The 22947-nt window shown below is 46.7% G+C and overlaps 1 protein-coding gene across 3 annotated transcripts in view; it reads left to right on the forward strand.

Moving 5' to 3' along the window:
* The window catches only part of RBPJ (recombination signal binding protein for immunoglobulin kappa J region), a 258611-nt gene extending 236248 nt beyond the window's left edge, over positions 1–22363 (forward strand). For 2 of the 3 annotated variants that reach the window (XM_063922124.1, XM_063922145.1), the window contains exons 9-11: positions 5896–6051; positions 17453–17556; positions 19061–22363. In XM_063922124.1, coding sequence (XP_063778194.1) covers positions 5896–6051; positions 17453–17556; positions 19061–19376 — 576 coding nt within the window. In that variant the 3' untranslated portion in view covers positions 19377–22363. The remainder of the gene's footprint in view (positions 1–5895; positions 6052–17452; positions 17557–19060) is intronic. The other variant, XM_063922134.1, reaches the window with a different exon arrangement.
* Positions 22364–22947: the final 584 nt, after the last annotated feature.

Raw genomic sequence — 22947 nt, forward strand, 5'->3', positions numbered from 1 at the left:
AGGTTATCCCTGTATATATATATAGCGCTTGGTGTGTGCTGGCAGACTCTCCCTCTGTCTCTCCAAAGGGCTTGTGGGGTCCTGTCCTCTATCAGAGCATTCCCGGTGTGTGTGCTGTGTGTCGGTACATGTGTGTCGACATGTATGAGGAGGAAAATGATGTGGAGGCGGAGCAATTGCCTGGGTTAGTGATGTCACCCCCTAGGGAGTCGACACCTGACTGGATGATCGTATTTAAAGAATTAAGTGATAATGTCAGCACTTTGCAAAGAACGGTTGATGACATGAGACAGCCGGCAAATCAATTAGTGCCTGTCCAGGCGTCTCAGACACCGTCAGGGGCCCTAAAACGCCCGATACCTCAGTGGGTCGACACAGACCCAGACACAGATACTGAGTCTAGTGTCGACGGTGAGGAGACAAACGTAATGTCCAGTAGGGCCACACGTTACATGATCACGGCAATGAAGGAAGCATTGAACATTTCTGACACTACAAGTACCACAAAGAAGGGTATTATGTGGGGTGTGAAAAAACTACCAATAGTTTTCCCTGAGTCAGATGAGTTAAATGAGGTGTGTGATAAAGCGTGGGTTTCCCCCGACAAAAAACTGCCAATTTCTAAAAAATTATTGGCACTATATCCTTTCCCGTTAGAGGTTAGGACACGTTGGGAAACACCCCCTAGGGTAGATAAGGCGCTCACACGTTTATCTAAACAAGTAGCGTTACCGTCTCCTGATACGGCCACCCTCAAAGAACCAGCAGATAGAAGGCTGGAAAATATTCTTAAAAGTATATACACACATACTGGTGTTATACTGCGACCAGCAATCGCTTCAGCCTGGATGTGCAGTGCTGGCGTCGCGTGGTCGGATTCCCTGACTGAAAATATTGATACCCTGGATAGGGACAATATACTGTTAACTATAGAGCATTTGAAGGATGCATTACTATATATGCTTGATGCACAGAGGGATATTTGCACCCTGGCATCAAGAGTAAGTGCTATGTCCATTTCTGCCAGAAGAGCGTTATGGACGCGACAGTGGTCAGGCGATGCGGATTCCAAACGACATATGGAAGTATTGCCGTATAAAGGGGAGGAGTTATTTGGGGCTGGTCTATCGGACCTGGTGGCCACGGCAACGGCTGGAAAATCCACCTTTTTACCCCAGGTCACTTCACATCAGCAGAAAAAGACACCGTCTTTTCAAACTCAGTCCTTTCGTTCCCATAAGTACAAGCGAGCTAAAGGCCATTCCTTCCTGCCCCGGGGCAGAGGAAGGGGAAAAAGACTGCACCATGCAGCCGCTTCCCAGGAGCAGAAGCCCTCCCCTGCTTCTGCCAAGTCTTCAGCATGACGCTGGGGCTTTACAAGCAGACTCAGACATGGTGGGGGCCCGTCTCAAGAATTTCAACGCACAGTGGGCTCACTCGCAAGTGGACCCCTGGATTCTACAGGTGGTATCGCAGGGGTACAAACTGGAATTCGAGGTGTTTCCCCCTCGCCGGTTCCTGAAGTCTGCTCTACCAAAGTCTCCCTCCGACAGGGAGGCAGTTTTGGAAGCCATTCACAAGCTGTATTCCCAGCAGGTGATAATCAAGGTACCCCTCCTACAACAGGGAAAGGGGTATTATTCCACGCTGTTTGTGGTACCGAAGCCGGACGGCTCGGTGAGACCAATTTTAAATCTAAAATCCCTGAACACTTACATAAAGAGGTTCAAATTCAAGATGGAATCACTCAGAGCGGTGATAGCAAACCTGGAAGAAGGGGACTATATGGTGTCTCTGGACATCAAGGATGCTTATCTCCACGTCCCAATCTACCCGTCTCATCAAGGGTACCTCAGGTTTGTAGTACAAAACTGTCATTATCAGTTTCAGACGCTGCCGTTTGGGTTGTCCACGGCACCTCGGGTCTTTACCAAGGTAATGGCCGAAATGATGATTCTTCTTCGAAGAAAAGGCATCTTAATTATCCCTTACTTGGACGATCTCCTGATAAGGGCAAGGTCCAGGGAACAGTTAGAAGTCGGAGTAGCACTATCTCAGGTAGTGTTACGTCAGCACGGGTGGATCCTAAATATTCCAAAATCGCAGCTGATTCCAACGACACGTCTACTGTTCCTAGGAATGATTCTGAACACAGTCCAGAAAAAGGTGTTTCTCCCGGAGGAGAAGGCCAGGGAGTTATCCGAGCTAGTCAGGAACCTCCTAAAACCAGGCCAGGTGTCAGTGCATCAGTGCACGAGGGTCCTGGGAAAAATGGTGGCTTCTTACGAAGCGATTCCATTCGGAAGATTCCATGCAAGAACGTTTCAGTGGGATCTACTGGACAAATGGTCCGGATCGCATCTTCAGATGCATCAGCGGATAACCCTGTCGACAAGGACAAGGGTGTCTCTTCTGTGGTGGCTGCAGAGTGCTCATCTACTAGAGGGCCGCAGATTTGGCATTCAGGATTGGATCCTGGTGACCACGGACGCCAGCCTGAGAGGCTGGGGGGCAGTCACACAGGGAAAAAATTTCCAGGGCTTGTGGTCAAGCATGGAAACATCTCTTCATATAAACATTCTGGAACTAAGGGCCATTTACAATGCCCTAAGTCAAGCGAAACCCCTGCTTCAGGGTCAGGCGGTATTGATCCAATCGGACAACATCACGTCAGTCGCCCACGTAAACAGACAGGGCGGCACGAGAAGCAGGAGAGCAATGGCAGAAGCTGCAAGGATTCTTCGCTGGGCGGAAAATCATGTGATAGCTCTGTCAGCAGTGTTCATTCCGGGAGTGGACAACTGGGAAGCAGACTTCCTCAGCAGACACGACCTTCACCCGGGAGAGTGGGGACTTCACCCAGAAGTCTTCCACCTGATTGTAAACCGTTGGGAAAAACCAAAGGTGGACATGATGGCGTCACGTCTAAACAAAAACTAGACAGATATTGCGCCAGGTCAAGGGACCCTCAGGCAATAGCGGTGGACGCTCTGGTGACACCGTGGGTGTACCAGTCAGTGTATGTGTTCCCTCCTCTGCCTCTCATACCAAAAGTACTGAGAATCATAAGAAGGAGAGGAGTAAGAACGATACTCGTGGTTCCGGATTGGCCAAGAAGGACTTGGTACCCGGAACTTCAAGAGATGCTCACGGAAGACCCGTGGCCTCTACCTCTAAGAAAGGACCTGCTCCAACAGGGGCCTTGTCTGTTCCAAGACTTACCGCGGCTGCGTTTGACGGCATGGCGGTTGAACGCCGGATCCTGAAGGAAAAAGGCATTCCAGATGAAGTCATCCCTACCCTGGTCAAAGCCAGGAAGGATGTAACCGCAAAACATTATCACCGCATTTGGCGAAAATATGTTGCGTGGTGTGAGGCCAAGAAGGCCCCTACAGAGGAATTTCAACTGGGTCGTTTCCTCCATTTCCTGCAAACAGGACTGTCTATGGGCCTAAAATTAGGGTCCATTAAGGTTCAAATTTCGGCCCTGTCGATTTTCTTCCAGAAAGAACTGGCTTCAGTACCTGAAGTTCAGACATTTGTAAAAGGGGTACTGCATATACAACCTCCTTTTGTGCCTCCAGTGGCACCTTGGGATCTCAATGTTGTTTTGAGGTTCCTTAAGTCACATTGGTTTGAACCACTCACCACTGTGGACTTAAAATATCTCACATGGAAGGTGACGATGCTGTTAGCCCTGGCTTCAGCCAGGCGTGTGTCAGAATTGGCGGCTTTATCATATAAAAGCCCTTACTTAATTTTTCATTCTGACAGGGCAGAATTGAGGACTCGTCCTCAATTTCTCCCTAAGGTGGTTTCTGCCTTTCACATGAACCAACCTATTGTGGTGCCTGCGGCTACTAGGGACTTGGAGGACTCCAAGTTACTTGACGTTGTCAGGGCCCTGAAAATATATGTTTCCAGGACGGCGGGAGTCAGAAAGTCTGACTCGCTGTTTATCCTGTATGCACCCAACAAGCTGGGTGCTCCTGCTTCTAAGTAGACTATTGCTCGCTGGATTTGTAGTACAATTCAGCTTGCACATTCTGTGGCAGGCCTGCCACAGCCAAAATCTGTGAAAGCCCATTCCACAAGGAAAGTGGGCTCATCTTGGGCGGCTGCCCGAGGGGTCTCGGCTTTACAACTTTGCCGAGCAGCTACTTGGTCAGGGGCAAACACGTTTGCTAAATTCTACAAATTTGATACCCTGGCTGAGGAGGACCTGGAGTTCTCTCATTCGGTACTGCAGAGTCATCCGCACTCTCCCGCCCGTTTGGGAGCTTTGGTATAATCCCCATGGTCCTTACGGAGTCCCAGCATCCACTAGGACGTCAGAGAAAATAAGATTTTACTTACCGATAAATCTATTTCTCGTAGTCCGTAGTGGATGCTGGGCGCCCATCCCAAGTGCGGATTGTCTGCAATACTTGTACATAGTTATTGTTAACTAAATCGGGTTATTGTTGTTGTGAGCCATCTTTTCAGAGGCTCCTTCGTTGTTATCATACTGTTAACTGGGTTCAGATCACAAGTTGTACGGTGTGATTGGTGTGGCTGGTATGAGTCTTACCAGGGATTCAATATCCTTCCTTATTATGTACGCTCGTCCGGGCACAGTATCCTAACTGAGGCTTGGAGGAGGGTCATAGGGGGAGGAGCCAGTGCACACCACCTGATCCTAAAGCTTTTATTCTTGTGCCCTGTCTCCTGCGGAGCCGCTATTCCCCATGGTCCTTACGGAGTCCCAGCATCCACTACGGACTACGAGAAATAGATTTATCGGTAAGTAAAATCTTATTTTTATTTTATTTTTTATTTGTAATAAGTTTGCACAAATCTAAAAAAAAAAAGTAAAAAAAAATTCATGGAATCATGGGGTATTGTGTGTAATGTGGAAAAAGTGAAGCACTGTGAATACTTTCTGGATGCACTGTAATATGGTCCTGGCCCCAAAAGGGGTGGATGTTTTTAATTGGAACCCTGCCAACATGTTCAGTTGGAGGATGAAGATTATTTGTAACTCAATTTCCTCTGACTCGTTAATCACTCTCCAAGTCTGAGGCATTGCACTAAGCTACTCTTATCTTTGACCAGTCACTAACCTTATGTGAGTAGCTTTTCCGGTGATATCACCTACTGCTGGTGAGCTGTGTGTTGCCAAGACTCTGGAGGAGTATGAGACAGAGCAGCAGCAGCACAGTCCTGGTATAGGCGGCAGTTACCATTATGACATCACAGCATGACCTCACATACAGACACAGAAACAGGCCAATGCATTTTCTATATGCATTGTCGTAATTGGGGCCTGCAAATATTCTAATTTGGCTAATGAAGGGTATGTGTACCAAGCTTGGTCCAGATCCATCGATGCATGTAGGAGCCTATGAAGAACAAACAACTATGTATGTACAGTATGTATGTAGGCATATATATATGTGTGTGTGTGTGTGTGTGTATATATATATATATATGTGTATGTGTGTGTGTGTGTGTGTGTGTGTGTGTGTATATATATATATATGTGTATATATATATATATATATATATATATATATGTATAGAGATATATAGATAGATACAGTATATAGATGTAGCCATGCTCATCTTATGCAATGCGGCATGCTGCATGGCATTCCAAGCTGTGACTATTCAAAGCTAGTGATTGCTCAGTTAATATATTAGGATCATGCCAGGCAGAAAAGATAAGCATGGCTACATCTGCATCTATAGATAGAGCAGATGTGTGTGTGTGTGTGTGTGTGTGTATATATATATATATATATATATATATATATATATACTATTTGAAGCCCTTTCTAAACTTTACTGTATATCTGTGTTCTTTGCAAATAATATTAATGATCCTTATGTTATTTTTCCATAAAAAACATAAAGGCCACTCCATGTCCCAAAGAGCCAAACAAAGAGATGATAAACGATGGTGCATCATGGACAATCATTAGCACGGACAAGGCAGAATACACGTTCTATGAAGGCATGGGACCAGTCCACGCACCGGTGACTCCCGTCCCTGTTGTAGAAAGCCTTCAGGTAAGGTCTTCTTAAGGAACATCTGTTACACATCTTCACGGCTTTTAAATTTGTAGGAAATATGGGTTGTTATAGATGAGCAAAGTTTTATTTCCTTATCCGATATTAGTTCAGTTCATGTGTATTTAAATTTAAAAAAAAGTACTTTAAACGGTCCTTGAATTTAAAAGTATGAAAAGTGCTAAGATCCCCCGTGTAGACTGAGATAAAAATGCTTTGACTAGCACTTGTTGTGATGTTTTTAAGTCAGGCATGTCCAAACTGCGGCCCTCCAGCTGTTGTGAAACTACATATCCCCAGCATGCCCTGACACAGTTTTGCTGTCAGAGAATGCTAAACCTGTGTCAGGGCATGCTGGGATGTGTAGTTTCTCAACAGCTGGAGGGCCGCAGTTTGGACATGCCTTTAAGCTATATGGAGACTTTACCAGTATAATATATCAGTGTAACTTCGGTGCCATTGGAGGGGGCGGAGCTACATCAGAGCGGGACCTAAGGCGTTTTGGCGCTTTCTTACTGCAGCCATTCTCAGCTCACACAGCACTTCCTGATTCCTCAGCCACGCTGGATATCTGGTACAGGGTGTAGCAAAGTGGGAGAGATGCTTGTGTACACTATCTGGGTCCTCAGTAGGTCAGGAATGGTTAGTGTTTACTGTAATATAGTGAGCTGACAGCCTCACTGGGGCTATACAGCTCAGGGTGTGTTAGTGTCCATCTCTCTCTGTGTCACCTCTCACATACAGTAGGGCAGGCTTGCAATATTACTGTCTTTGTGTATGTTATTGTTCTTACTGTGAAACATGGGTAAACACAAGCTGTGCAGTGTATGTCACATCAGATTCTCTCCTGATTATCTACTGATTCTGTTTCCTGTGAACAATCAAGCCAATCTTCACAAATCAGTGAAGGGTCTGGGGGAGAGGGTCCAGAGCCCCACTGATTAGGGTCTCTTAAAACTATGATGTCTGGTATGTCATCCCAGCTCACTGCTAATGTGCAGAAGACTCAGCTACTACAACAATCTGTTGCAGATTTAGCTGCAGCACAGCCCCCCACCTCTCCCATGCAGGTCCACAAAAGAGTGGGTTACCTGCTCTACTCTCTGATACAGATGATATAAGAAGGATGGGGATGATTTGGATCCCGTTAGTGGGGATCCTGATTCTGCTCAGCATATTGAACCCCTAATTCTGGCTATATGGGACGTTAAAGCTCCCTCTAGAGGATGCTGCGTCATAGCAGTCGTTTTTCTTTATACAAAACAAGCCTAATGTCACTTTCCCTGACTCTACAGAGTTAGATGACCTATTCAAGCTGGCCTGGAAAAATTTAGAAAAAAAATTGCAAGTGTCCAAATTTTTTTTTCACACTTTCCCATTTGCTCCTTAAGGTAGGAAATTTTGGGAGGAACCCCTGGGGTGGTTGTATCAGTTTCTCGTCTGTCCAAAAAGTCGGTGCTGCCTGCCCCAGGCTCCATTACCATGAAGGATCCTGGAAATAGGAAGATAGAGACTACACTCAAATCTGTTTACATGACAGCAGGTGTATCACAAAGGCCGGTCATTGCGGGTTGCTGGATGACCCATACCATTCATTCCTGGGCCACTCAAATTCAGGGGGGCCTCTTGGGGTATATGCCCTTGGTTACTATGGTGACCATTCTAAAACACATTCGGGACACTACATGTGTCCTCTGTGATTAGCTCAAGGATATGTGGAACATTAATGTTAGGACTTCTGCCATGGCAGTGTTGGCACTCAGGGTCTTGAGGTTGCGTCAGTGGATTGCGGTCGCAGAATCTAAACGTAGTGTTGAATCCCTCCCCTTTTCTGGGGAATGGCTCTTTGGGGTTGAATTGGATACCTGGATTTCCAAAGTTACGGCTGGGAAATCCACGTTTCTCCCCTCTGGAGCCCCACCGACGAGACACTCCTACCCGGGGCCATCTGTCCAGTCTTTTCGGTCTCACAGATTTCGATCTAAGGCTAGAGGTGCCTTCAATGTGACTAGAGGCACCAGCAGTAAGTCCAGAAAGCCTGCAAGCGCCAGCTCTCAGGAACAGACCACCAGTTCTGCTTCCGCTAAGGCCTCAGTATGACGGTGCCCATCCACCCCGAGGGGATCTTGAGGTGGGAGCATGACTGCGGCATTTCAGCCACGTCTGGGAGACCTCCTGCCAGGATACCTTGGTCAGAAATCTCGTTTTTCAAAGCTACAAGCTGGAGTTCGACAGTACTCCTCACCAACGATTTTTCAAATCAAGCTTACCAGCTTTGGAGGATATGTAAGTTACGTTGCAACAGGCCATCCAAAAGTTGGTCCAGTCCCACGTCATTGTTCCAAGTACCAATACCGCAACGCATTTTACTCCAACCAATTTGTGGTGCCAAGACCGGATGGTTCGGCAAGACCCATTTTAAATCTAAAGTCCTTGAATTCTTATTTGAAGGTGTTCAAGTTCAAAATGGAATCCCTGCGAGCAGTGATTGCGGGCCTGGAAGAACAGGAATTCATGGTCTCCTTGGATATCAAGGACGCCTAGCTCCATATTCCGATTTGGCCGCCTCATCAGGCATACCTGCGGTTTGCCCTGCTGGATAATCACTTCCAATTCCAGGAACTGCCATTCGTCTTGTCTACAGCCCCGAGGGTATTCACGAAGGTGATGGCGGAGATGATGATCCAACTCCGAGTCCAGGGGGTTAATGTTGTCCCTTACTTGGACGATCTTCTGATAAAAACAAGATCTAGGGAGCTTTTATTGCTCCAAATCGTCTGGACTGTACACCTTCTGTCACACCACGGGTGGATCCTCAACTTACAGAAGTCCCACCTGGAACCAACTCAGAGGCTCCTGTTCCCGGCGATGTTGCTGGATACTGTGACCCAGAAGGTGTTCTTACCAGAGAACAAGGCGAGAACACTTCAGGAGATGGTCGCATGGTGCTCCCGACCTGCTCGAGTGTCGATCCATCTTTGTATAAGATTGTTGGGAAAGATGGTTGCCTCATACGAGGCGGTCCAGTATGGGAGGTTCCATGCCAGAACATTTCAGTTGGATCTCCTGAGCAAGTGGTCCGTATCACATCTACAGATGCACCGTAAGATTCGGCTTTCCCCTCAGGCCAGGATTTCCCTCCTGTGGTAGCTACGGTCCTCCAATCTTCTGGAAGGCCGGAGTTTTGGGATCCAGGATTGGACCCTCCTCCCGACGGATGCGAGTCTAAGTGGATAAGGAGCTGTCACCCAAGGGGCACAGTTCCAGCGCAGGTGGTCAGCCCATGAAAGCCTCCTTCCGATCAACATTCCGGATCTTCGGCCAATCTACAGTGCTCTGCTTCAGGCCTCTCCTCTGCTCAGGGATCACGCGATCCAGGTACAGTCTGACAATGCCACGGTGGTGGCGTATATCAATCGACAAGGAGGGACAAAAAGCAGAGCCTGCATGCAAGAGGTGTCAAAGATACTCCTCTGGGCGGAAAGAAATGCAAGAGCTCTTTCAGCAATCTTCATTCCGGGTGTGGACAACTGGGAAGCGGACTTCCTGAGTCGTCACGATCTCCACTTGGGGGAGTGGGGTCTCCACCAGCAGGTGTTCCAGCAGGTCATCAACCAGTGGGGCTGCCCGTAGATAGACATGATGGCTTCTCGTCTCAACAAGTAACTTCCCTGGTATTGCTCGCGAATCAGGGACCCTCGGGAGAGGTCAGTGGATGCACTGGCGTCGCCTTGGCCTTACCGGCTGGTCTACCGGTTTCCTCTGATTCCATTGCTCCCAAGGGTGCTAAAGCGAATCAGGAATCAGAGGCCAGGCAATTCTGATTGCCCCGTATTGGCCTCGGAGGGTGTGGTACGCGGATCTTCTGGGCATGTCCATCGAAGACCCTTAGTCTCTGCCACTAAGAAGCGATCTTCTTCAACAAGGACCGTTTGTCTACCCGGACTTACAGTGATTTTGTTTGACAGCATGGAGGTTGAGCAGAACATCCTAGCTCACAAGGGCCTTTCCAAAAAGGTTATTGCTACCAAGGTTCAGGAAAACCGGTGACGTCAAAACACGATCATCATATCTGGAGGAGATATGTCTCTTGGTGTGAGGAGCGCACGTATCCGCCTGCTGAGTTTCACTTGGGACGTTGCTTATGTTTCCTGCAGGCTGGTGTGGATAAAGGCTTACGTCTGGGTTCCATTAAGGTCCAAATTTCAGCCCCCTCTATTTTCTTCCGGAAGAAATTGGCAGTGTTGCCAGAAGTTCAGACATTCTTGCAAGGGGTACTCCACATCCAACCTTCATTTGTGCCGCCTGCGGCACCTTGGGATCTGAATGTAGTGTTGGATTTTCTACAGTCCTCCTGGTTTGAACCTCTGTTGATGGTAGAAGACAAGTACTTCACGTGGAAAACGGTAATGTTACTGGCACTATCTACTGCTCGATGTCTCAGAATTGGGGCCTTGTCTTGTAAAAGTCCATACTTGGTCTTTTACGAGGACAGAGCGGAGCTCCAGACTATGCAGCAGTTCCTGCCGAAGGTTGTCTCTGCGTTTCACTTGAATCAGCCTACTGTGATTCCGTCCGGTTCTGGCGGTTCTGCTTCTCCGGAGGCATTGGATGCTGTGCGAGCCTTGAAGATCGATGTCAAGAGAACGGCTCGGATCAGCAGGATGGATTCTTTGTTCGTGCTCTCTGATGCACAGAAAAAGGGTTGTCCTGCTTTAAAACAGTCCATTGCTTGTTGAATTAGGCTTACTATCCAACAGGCCTATGTGTCAGCAGCCTTACATGTTCCTAAGTATCTAAAGGCCTACTCTACAAGATCAGTGGTTTCTTCCTGGACTGCTGCCCGTGGAGTCTCTGCCTTGCGGCTATGCCGAGCGGCTACCTGGTCGGGGAAGAACACTTTTTGTTAAATTCTACAAGTTTGATACCCTGGCCAAAGAGTTTGGGCAGGCAGTGCTGCAGTAGTCTCTGCACGTTCCTGCCCGTTCTGGAAGCTTTGGAATGTCCCCATCATACTAGATTCCCCCAATATCCCTTATGGATGCTAGAGAAAATAGGATTTTAATTACCTACCGGTAAATCCTTTTCTCGTAGTCCATGAGGGATATTGGCACCCACCTCAGTGTGTGGTCTTTTCTGCAGGTTCTCTTTATATGGTTACCTGTTCAGCTGTTGCTTTTGCCAGCCGTTGCTGGTTGTTCTATGTTAGTGATGTGCTGGTCTGTAAATCTCACCACTCTGTTATCATATTTCCTTCTCTCTCATATATGTTCTTTCTCCTTCGGGCACGTTTTTACCTATAACTGCCTGTGGGAGGGGGGCATAGAGGGAAGGAGCCAGCACACCCAGTTGAAGGAATTTAAAGTGCACTGTCTCCTTTGGACCCCATCTATACCCCATCGTACTAGATTCCCCCAATATCCCTTATGGACTATGAGAAAAGGATATACCGGTAGGTAATTAAAATCCTATTTTAGATACACTCAACTACTCAGTCCCTGTGCTTTTGTACCTTAATTGTGTTGTTGACTTCTGGACACACTCCACTTTTCATCCTCTACTAGTGCCTGCACGTCTCGGTTGTGCTTTAAAGATTCCCTGGTATTTGGTACCCACTTTTGTCTCAATGAATATTATGACTAAGCATCATGTTTCATGGCTGTTTTTACATTATGCTCTTTTATTTTAGAAGTGCAATTTTCTCTTACGTCCTAGAGGATGCTGGGGTCTACATTAGTACCATGGGATATAGACTGGTCCCTTGGGAGCCATGGGCACTTTAAGAGTTTAATAGTGTGGACTAGCTCCTCCCTCTATGCCCCTCCTACCAGACTCCGTGTAGAAAATGTGCCCGGTGGAGCCGGTCACAGCTAGGGAAGCTCCTAGGAGGTTTTTTAGTTTTATTATTTTTTAAAAAAGAGTTAGGTACAGGGACGTTGCTGGCAACAACCTCCCTGCTTTGTGGGACTTAGTGGGGGAGTAGGAACCAACCCTAAAGGTTAATGGTTCTCTATCTACACTGACAGGACACTGTGCTCCTGGGGGTGCTGATCGCAAGCCCACGAGGCGACTGCTCACTCCTGCTACACAGAGCCGCCCCCTAACAGGCACAAGATGGAGTGGTGAGTATGACGCTGGTGCCTCGGTAAGCGGGTCACCGGCGGGAAATGGCGGCACAAGGGTAGGAGCGCAGCTCTGACAGGCTGCTCTCCGGAGGGTTCATCTGTACTTGTAGTGCGGCGCTGTGAGGTGCGCCCTGTGCCAGCGCAATACCCTACACTGGGCATGTATAGTCTAACCCACTGTCTAACCCACTGTTTGCTGCAGAAATTACCTCAGGCCAGTATAATCTCTAAGTGCGGGAAGACGCGCCATTACAGGGGGCGGAGCTTCTTCCTCTGAGCGGATTCAGCACTCACCAGCGCCATTTTCTCCCTGCAGATCACACTGAAGAGACGCTGACAGGGAGCGCTGCCCTCCACATAACTCCAGCTTTAAGGCCTACTATTGCCTGTGCATGGATTTCTAAATCCATAGTAAAGTGGTCAGGCACATTACTAGAGGAATTAGAGTCTGTGAATAGAAGTGACATTGAATTGTTCTTACGTCACATACAGGACTCTGCAGGTTTCATGGTGAAGGCCATGAAGGACCTTGGCCATCTCAATGCGAGGGCTTCTTCCATGGCTGTCTCGGTACGCAGGGGACTCTGGCTGCGCCAATGGTATGCGGATGCGGAATCCAAGAAGAGTGTTGAGAACCTACCCTTCACAGGTCAGGCTCTGTTTGGGGAAGTGTTAGATGCGTGGATCTCCACGTCAACTGCGGGTAAGTCAACATTCCTTCCCTCAGCTACACCACCTACTAGGAAATCTTATCCTACGCCTACCATGCAGTCCTTTCGGACCGCAAAAGTTAAAAAGCCCAAACCCCCTTCTACTTTCTTTAGATGAGGTCGGGGGAAATCCAGAAAACCTGAACCAGCAGGTTCACAGGAACAGAAACCTGGTTCTGCTTCCTCAAAATCCTCAGCATGACTGTGGACCTCCCAGCCTGGAGATCGGGGAGGTGGGAGAAAGATTAAGAAATTTCAGTCATGTCTGGGTGTCATCAGGCCTAGACCCCTGGGGTACAGACTGGAGTTTCAAGAACTCCCACCTCACAGATTCTTCAAGTCAGGCTTACCAGCTTTGCTGACAGAAAGTGCTATCCTATAGGAAGCCATTCAAAAATTGCTAAAGTCAAACGTTATTGTTCCAGTTCCACCTCACTTAACAAACAATGGTTATTACTCAAACCTGTTTGTGGTACCGAAACCGGATGGTTCTGTCAGGCCAATATTGAATCTAAAGTCGTTGAACCCCTATTTGAGGGAATTCAAATTCAAGATGGAGTCTCTGAGAGCGGTGATCTCAAGTCTGGAGGAGGGGGAATTTCTAGTATCCCTGGATATCAAGGATGCGTACCTTCACGTTCCGATCTGGCTGCCTCACCAGGCTTATCTCAGATTTGCACTGCTGGACTGTCACTATCCGTTCCAGGCACTGCCGTTTGGCCTCTCCACGGCACCGAGGGTGTTTACCAAGGTCATGGCGGAGATGATGCTACTCCTCCGCAAGCAGGGGGCGAACATAATTCCTTATCTGGATGATCTGCTGTTAAAAGCGTCTTCCAGGGAGAAGCTGTTACAGAGCATTGCTCTCTCAACTCACCTACTCCAGGATCATGGGTGGATCCTGAATCTTCCAAAGTCGCATTTGGAGCCGACATGGAGACTGTCCTTCCTGGGGATGATCCTCCACACTGAAGTACAGAGGGTGTTTCTGCTGGAAGAGAAAGCGTTGGTGATGCAAGCAATGGTCCGGGATGTCCTGAAGCCTGCCCAGGTATCTGTTCATCAGTGCATTCGCCTTCTGGGAAAGATGGTTGCCTCCTTCAAGGCTCTATAGTACGGAAGAGTTCATGCACAGTCTTTCCTGGACAAATGGTCGGGTTCTCATCTTCACATGCACCAGAGGATACGTCTGTCACCGAAAGCCAGAATATTGCTCCTCTGGTGGCTGCAAACTTCTCACCTACTAGAGGGCCACAGGTTCGGGATTCAGAATTGGATCCTCCTAACTACGGATACAAGTCTCAAGAGGTTGGGGAGCAGTCACCCAAGGGGAAAACTTCCAAGGAAGGTGGTCACATCTGGAATCCATCCTTCCGATAAACATTCTGGAACTAAGGGCAGTGTACAACGGTCTTCTACAAGCGGCACACCTTCTAAAAGATCAGACCAGGTTCAGTCGGACAATGTAACGACAGTGGCTTACATAAACCGACAAGGAGGAACGAAGAGCAGAGCTGCAATGTCAGAGGTAACAAGAATCATCCTCTGGGCAAAAAAGCACGCGGTGGCGCGGTCAGCAGTCTTCATTCCGGGAGTGGACAACTGGGAAGCGGACTTCCTCAGCAGACACGATCTCCATCCAGGAGAGTTGGGCCTCCACCCAGAGGTGTTCGTATAGGTGACAAGTCTTTGGGCCGTACCTCAAATAGACATGATGGCCTCCCGCCTCAACAAGAAGCTTCGGAGGTACTGTTCCTGGTCGAGGGACCCATAGGCAGTGATGGTGGACGCCCTGGTAACTCCGTGGGTGTTCAAGTCAGTGTATGTGTTTCCTCCACTTCCACTCATCCCAAGGATTCTCAAACTAATTAAAAAGAACAAGAGTTCAGGCGATCCTCATTGCTCCGGACTGGCCGAGACGCGCTTGGTATGCGGATCTTCTGGAGTTACTGTTATAAGATCCGAGGCCTCTTCCTCTTCGAGAGGACCTACTGCAACAGGGGCCGTACGCTTATCAAGACTTACCACGGCTGCGTTTGACGGCATGGAGGTTGAACACCAGATCTTTGCTCGAGAGGGCATTCCGAACAAGGTTATTCCTACCCTGATACAGGCTAAGAAAGGAGTAATGTCTAAACATTACCATCGAATTTGGAAAAAGTATGTGTCTTGGTGTGAATCCAAGAAGTTTCCTACGGTGGAGTTTCAACTAGGGCGGTTTCTCCTCTTTCTGCAAGCAGGTGTGGATGTGGGCCTGAGGTTGGGTTCCATGAAAGTCCAGATTTCAGCCTTGTCCATTTTCTTCCAGAAACAATTGGCTGCCCTCCCTGAGGTTCAGACTTTCTTGACAGGGGTTCTTCACATCCAGCCTCCCTTTGTGCCTCCTACGGCACCTTGGGATCTTAATGTGGTGCTGCAGTTCTTGCAGTCGAATTGGTTCGATCTTTTACAGGAGGTTGATGTCAAGTTCATCAGTTGGAAGGCCGTCACACTATTGGCTTTAGTATGTGATAGACGTGTGACGGAATTGGGGGCATTGTCCTGCAAGAGCCCCTAGCTGATTTTCCATGAAGATAGAGCTGAGCTCAGGACGTGTCAGCAATTTCTTCCGAAGGTTGTGCCGGCTTTTCATATCAACCAACCTATTGTGGTGCCAGTGGCTACTGACTCCTCAATTACTTCAGAATCCTTGGATGTTGTAAGGGCTTTGAAGATTTATGTGAAGACAACTTCTCGTCACAAAAAGTCGGACGCTCTGTTTGTCCTTTTTTATGATCCCAACAAGGTTGGGTGGCCTGCTTTTAAGCAGACAATTTCTCACTGGATCAGGTGTACTATCCAGCATGCTTATTCTACGGCAGGCTTGCCGTGTCCAAAATCTGTTAAATCCCACTCTACTCGTAAAGTGGGTTCTTCCTGGGCGGCTGCCCGGGGTGTCTCAGCTTTACAACTTTGCCGAGCAACTACTTGGTCAGGATCGAACACGTTTGTTAAGTTCTACAAGTTCGATACTTTGGCCTCCGAGGACCTTAAGTTTGGTCAATCAGTTCTGCAGGAGCCTCCGCGCTCTCCCTCCCGTACTGGGAGCTTTGGTACATCCCCATGGTACTTATGTGGACCTCAGCATCCCCTAGGGCGTAAGAGAAAATAGGATTTTAATTACCTACTGGTAAATCCTTTTCTCGTAGTCCGTAGAGGATGCTGGGCTCCCGCCCAGCGCTTCATTTTCCAGTATTTGTTACTTAGTTAAGTACTGCGTTGTTACTTGGTTAAGTACTGTTGTTCAGCCATTGCTGAATTGTTTCAAGCTGGTTAGCTTGGATTTCTGTTATGTGTGAGCTGGTGTGAATCTCACCACTATCTGTGTATTTCCTTCTCTCAAAGTATGTCCGTCTCCTCGGGCACAGTTTCTAGATTGAGTCTGGTAGGAGGGGCATAGAGAGAGGAGCCAGCCCACACTATTAAACGCTTAAAGTGCCCATGGCTCCCAAGGGACTCGTCTATACCCCATAGTACTAATGTGGACCCCACCATCCTCTACGGACTACGAGAAAAGGATTTACCTATTTTTACAAGGGACTAAGCGTCAGTCTGTGCTGTGTTTTGAAGTGGGCAGATATAGAACACCCTATGGCCATTCACATTATGTAGGCCATCCATGCCTACAGCAGTACAGATTATTTTTATCAGAGAAGTGAGTGCAGAAGTGACTTTGTCCACTTGTGATTATGAGGTCCTGGATAGTATCCAAATGTGAGTGGGAAAATCATAGCGAACAGAAGATTTTAGAGTGGAATGAGCAGTATCCACCAGCAAAACTCACCTCTATAGGAAACATAGGGGGTCATTCATAATGATGCAAGCGTATTTTTTGCAAATGACCCCCGCAATTACTGCGGGTCACCTGCAATAAATGCGGGCGAAGGACGGGACCTGCGCTTGTGCCTGCATTTAATGCAGGTGACCCGCAGTAATTGTGAACGCCTCTGTCTGACAGGCAGAGGTGTTCACAGGGCAGCAACGCTCCGTTTTCTAGGCAGAAACAGTGTTTTGAGGGACGGCGCTTAACCAATGGGGGGGGGCGTCTTCAGGGCAGCTGCATGTCGTCACACGCAGCCGCTCCGACCTAAAAAAATGCCGTAGCAGCTAGGCATCCCACAATTTCAGCAATCACGCTGTAATTGCGGCACGATCGCAATTTCAGCGTGATCGTAGTGGGTGGGCAGTGGGCACCATGCTGGGCGGAATTGCCCTGCGGTGAGCGGCCTTCAGCATGCGATTCAAAGGATTGCAAATTCTGCCAAAAAGCAGAATTTGCAATCCTTGCTGAATAACTCCCATAGCACACATATTTGACTTGAAAAGTGTATTTAGGGCTACAACACCCATATATGTCAAGCCTGTACAACCCATCAAAATGTTCTGCAGCACAAGTTAGGTTTGCAAAAATGTTGTTTTATAAAGGACAACTAAATTTGTGAATGTAGTTCTGAAAAAAAACCTTTCATGTGTTTTTGTCTTATGATGAGAATTAGATTTTTACGATCATTTTGTGGTTTTTTTCAGCTGAATGGAGGTGGAGATGTAGCAATGTTGGAGCTCACAGGACAGAACTTCACTCCAAATTTGCGAGTTTGGTTTGGGGATGTGGAGGCAGAGACCATGTACAGGTATTTTTTGTCATATGTACAGTTGCCATCTCCTATGTCCTATCGGCATTCATTTGCCTCTTCCTACTCTCATCTGCCCTCATTTTATACCAGGGGTGGGGAACCTTTTTTCTACCAAGGGCCATTTGGATATTTAGAAAAATCCTTCGGGGGCCATACAAAAATGATCAACTTAAAAATCAGCCTGCCTCCAGTATATATGCCCCCATTAGATACGACCCCTAGTAGCACCGCTTACACACACACATTAAAAGAAAGAAAAAACACAATACTCACCAGCCACGCTCCTGCTTCCGGACCCTTGCCCTCTGCCTGGCTGCCCGCTCCTCAGAACTATGGGAGAGACGTCATGACATCTCTCCCATAGCACCGCACAGGCACACACGCACACTGCTAGAGCCGGAAGCCGGAGCTCAGGAGTGCTGCTGAGGGGAAGAAGCCGGGCGCCCGCTAGTAACAAAATCTCAGTGGGCGCCCGGCATCTCCCTTGGTTAGGTGAGCCTGGGAGGGCCAGATCAAGTGGCTTTGCGTGCCTTATACGGCCCACGGGACTGAGGTTCCCCACCCCTGTTCTATACCATGAGCTTTGTTCTCATTCCTGCTCCTGACATGTTTACTCCATTTCATCCTAATTATATTCTAGGTTCCATTCCACACAACCTCATCTTCCTTGTCGTGTCGTGGCATTCTCCTTCACTTTACCTACCTAATATCTTGTCTATTTATCCTGTTTCCCCGGAGGCTTCAGCTCATCACATTGTTGATGGGAACAACCTGCCCTACAATGATGAATTCAGGGCCGGTTAGATCAGTCATTTGAAGCAGAGTTCTGCCCTAAATCCACAGGGAACTAAGTACTGGCCACTAGAGAGCACTGTGGAACACTGATGTTAAATAGACCGGAAACCGCTTTTGTCTCACTACAACAATGAATTTTGTAGCAGTAAAGCAAAAATAACTTGCAGCATTTGAGGTCTGATTTGTCAGCTTTTTATAACAAGCAAACGTATTCGTTGTATCGGGTATGGGATGTTTCTACCCAATTAACATTCAATCTGATTGATACGGCAGGGGAAAAAAACAATAAGGCGGTAACCCCCTATCACCAGATCTGTTGAAGCGAATGACCACTTTTGTGATTTGGTTGTTCAGATGGGTTTGATATGCGTTACTGGCGGTCAGGGGAATCCCCGCGGGGGGGGAGGGGAGGCGCCACGGGTTCTATTACCACTCTATGGACACCCACGAATGGGTAAAGTCCCTGTTGGTCGGCATGTTGACAGTTGGGATTGTGAGGGGGCGGGATTTAAGGGGAGGTTATGTGACCGCTGGTCTTCAGATGCCAGGAATATATTACATGTAACTGTTCCATTGGGAATCTTGCATTTGCAGCACATCTCTTTAATAAATTGTCAGCGGATATACGGTGTAAATTCCCAACGTATGTGATAGATGTTTCCTTCTAGTGAACATTGCATTTCTGATGGGTCTGTTGTCTTCTCAGGTGTGCAGAGAGCATGTTGTGCGTCGTTCCTGATATATCTGCGTTCCGAGAGGGCTGGAGGTGGGTGCGCCAGCCGGTGCAGGTGCCAGTAACTTTGGTCCGGAATGATGGCATAATCTATTCAACCAGCCTTACTTTCACGTACACCCCAGAGCCTGGACCTCGACCCCATTGTAGCGCAGCTGGAGCAATCCTACGAGCCAACTCAAGCCTCCTGGCCTCCAGTGATTCCAGCACGAACAGCGAGGGAAGTTACACAAACATCAGCACAAACCCAACCAACGTCACATCATCCACGGCAGCAGTAGTGTCCTAACCACAAACTCTTGTATCTGGACTTCAGCTGACTTTATTTTTTATGGGTTTTTTTTTTTACATGGAAGGACATGTATAATGAACTTTATATTTTTGACTTAGTTTTTATATTTTTATTTGTTTTATTTTATTTTAAGCTTTTGTGAGAAAACATTTTCTCCATATTTGTTCATATCGCCTGAACCTTTTGAACTGCAAGTGCCGAGTTAATTTAAAAAAAAAAAAAAAATTGAAGCCACAATAATGAAATGGGGAAAATGTATGTAAATGTAAAAACACCACTGAAAATCTATTTTTAGCCGTATTTTTTATTTAAGTCAAAAAAATGGCCAGAAATAGAGACTGTGGCTTGGAGGTGAAACCTTCAGCAAAAGTAGAATGCATGAACATAACCTAGTTTTTATGGACCAAGAAACTTGTATAAGCTTTAGTAAAAGGTACATTTTTACCATACCTTTTTATATCATAACATATAGTACACTTTTGTTACCAAATAGTTTATTTTATTTTATTATTTCTCTCTAAAAGTATATACAGGTTCAAAACCTGGAAATACTTGTGTAATGTAATTGTCATACTCTTCCAGTTACAAATAACAATGGTCAACAGCTGGAACTTTTTTTAAACATTTTCTTTTTTATTTAAACTGAAATCTTTTATTTCAGCATGATAAACCATGTAAAGGCCAGCTTCTTTTTTATTTTATTTTTATTTTTAGATAATATGAAGTCTGTGCAAAAAGCTTTAAAAAAAAAATGCCTCTACCTTGCCTGCAATACAAACTGTGTGTGGATAGTGTTCTCTATTCAGTCGTTGTCTGGTATATCCAGCTCTTTGTTGTTAAATGTAGTTTAGAAGCAGTGAACTTGTTGTTATCCAGCTGTTGCTATACAGCATCTTCCACGGTCTGTAATGAAGCCGATGGGTGTAATGTTCAAAGAGCAACAACTGAAGAGCTACAGGTACACTTGATCTTCACTGATATATGTAAATATATGTATATGTATGTTTCCTTGTAGCCGCTTCATCGGCAAGAGTCCATAGCGGTTCTCTTCAATGAAGATGCTATTGTATTTATAGAGACTATTTATGGTCCTAACATACCCGAAAAACATCCATTCAGAACATGGCATTTAAACAGTCCTTCATATCCTGCAACTCCAGGCGTCAAATACGGATATTTTATTTAAGTCTTTTTTTTTTTTTTAAACAAAATTAATTTTTATGTTTGAGGTTCAGGTTTTGCTTTTGTTTTTTTTAGAATCTTGTACATAACATGTATTACGTGTAAGTTAAGTGTTTTCTTACTGTTTTTTTTTAATTATTTTTATTATTGAATTGTTCCCTATGGCTTATGTTGCTATTTATCGCCTTATTGGCACTGGGCTTTGGGATTGAGAGACCTGTTCAGTGAACCAATGTAACCGAAGGCAAAAATGAACCAGCTACCAAATATCTGTCTCTACACTGTTTAAAGTGCGCCTCATTGTCTACAGTGGAGGCAGCCATTTTGTGTGCCGAGCCCATATTCATGAGAATACAGTTTACCCTTTCATTAAGAGTCAGTGAAGTCCCAAGTCGCTGCTACTTAGTAGATTGATGAATTGTAGTGCGTTCTAAGCTGGATGCCACCACTGCCAGTAGGCAATAGGCACACTTTAAGTGGTAATCTGTACATGTTAAAGTAACCTCTGTTCTTTGTCACTGTTAAAGGGTTACTAAACCTAACATAAGGTATTCATGAAGTTACCCATGCCATAGACAGAACATGAAATGTTTACTATTGCAAGTGTTCCTTTGTGCATATTCACTAATATAGTTGCAAGTTTTCACTGTGCAGTAACCCATGGCAACCTAACAGACATTTGTTGAAGAAATCGGATTACAGTTTGTTTGCTATGGCTTCCTGCATTGCGGAGCTTTGGAGAATAACCCCCATTGTTTTGCTTAGTTCAACATTATGCTCGCTATGCTATTGTGTGTGTACAGATGTGTTCTCTTAAGCCCAGTACACACTACAGAGATGTGTGCTGAGCGATCTGTCTCAGACTGCTCAGAACACATCTCTCCCCTCCGCTCAGCACAGCGTGATGTGTGCTGAACCAGGGGACGGGGGGGCCGCTCATTTCACCTAGCGGGTGAAATGAGTGATGTGCTAGATTGTGCCTGCATGCAGGCCAATCTAGCAGCGGCGATAGCAATGCGCTATCGCTGTGGTGCATACACACCAGAGATCCGTGCTTAAAATTTATGCAATCTAGTCGGAATGCTTAGATTTTAAGAACGGATCTCTCCATGTGTACCCCCCTTTACACCTCTCCCTTTTTGCTTCATGTGGCACAAAATGCTTAGCACAGCAAAGACGCTCCACCACGCATAGCAGTTTTTTGGGGGGTTTTTTGCTGCAAAAAAATTTGATTTAAAGTAGCAGATCTCAAGAAAAATCACAAGGCGTGAGTGTGACACAGATTCCAATGCATAGCTAATTTGGCCATACAGCTTAAATGGGGACAGGTATATGTGGACACAACTAACTATCTCTCTCTCTCTCTCTCTCTCTCTCTCTCTCTCTCTCTCATATATATATATATATAATTACTATGTAAGGGAACTTGCGGTTTAGGTTTAGTGGCCCTTAATGACCCACTCAAAGTAATTTTCCCAACTGTACATGATTCTGACATCTTGTAACCGAGGTTGGTATTCCCGAATATTACTCATCCCACCTACACAAGGTACATTTTTTATTATCCCTAATGTTACAGCCAATAGAATGGAACGGACAGAAATATAGGCATGATAATTTCATGCCCACAACATGGAAGCGATAATACTACTTGTCATTTCACTTTGTCAGAGGCTGATATGAAATTAGTTTCATACATTGTAAAATATATCTTTTTCTCTATCGTCCTAGTGGATGCTGGGGTTCCTGAAAGGACCATGGGGAATAGCGGCTCCGCAGGAGACAGGGCACAAAAGTAAAGCTTTACGATCAGGTGGTGTGTACTGGCTCCTCCCCCTATGACCCTCCTCCAAGCCTCAGTTAGATTTTTGTGCCCGGCCGAGAAGGGTGCAATCTAGGTGGCTCTCCTAAAGAGCTGCTTAGAAAAAGTTTAGCTTAGGTTTTTTTTTATTTTACAGTGAGTCCTGCTGGCAACAGGATCACTGCAACGAGGGACTTAGGGGAGAAGAAGTGAACTCACCTGCGTGCAGGATGGATTGGCTTCTTTGGCTACTGGACATTAGCTCCAGAGGGACGATCACAGGTACAGCCTGGATGGTCACCGGAGCCTCGCCGCCGGCCCCCTTGCAGATGCTGAAACGAGAAGAGGTCCAGAATCGGCGGCAGAAGACTCCTCAGTCTTCTTAAGGTAGCGCACAGCACTGCAGCTGTGCGCCATTTCCTCTCAGCACACTTCACACGGCAGTCACTGAGGGTGCAGGGCGCTGGGAGGGGGGCGCCCTGGGAGGCAAATGAAAACCTATTTTGGCTAAAAATACCTCACATATAGCCTCCGGGGGCTATATGGAGATATTTAACCCCTGCCAGAATCCGTTAAAGAGCGGGA

The sequence above is a fragment of the Pseudophryne corroboree genome, chromosome 1 (assembly GCF_028390025.1).
Source record: "Pseudophryne corroboree isolate aPseCor3 chromosome 1, aPseCor3.hap2, whole genome shotgun sequence".
In the NCBI taxonomy this organism is placed as follows: domain Eukaryota; kingdom Metazoa; phylum Chordata; class Amphibia; order Anura; family Myobatrachidae; genus Pseudophryne; species Pseudophryne corroboree.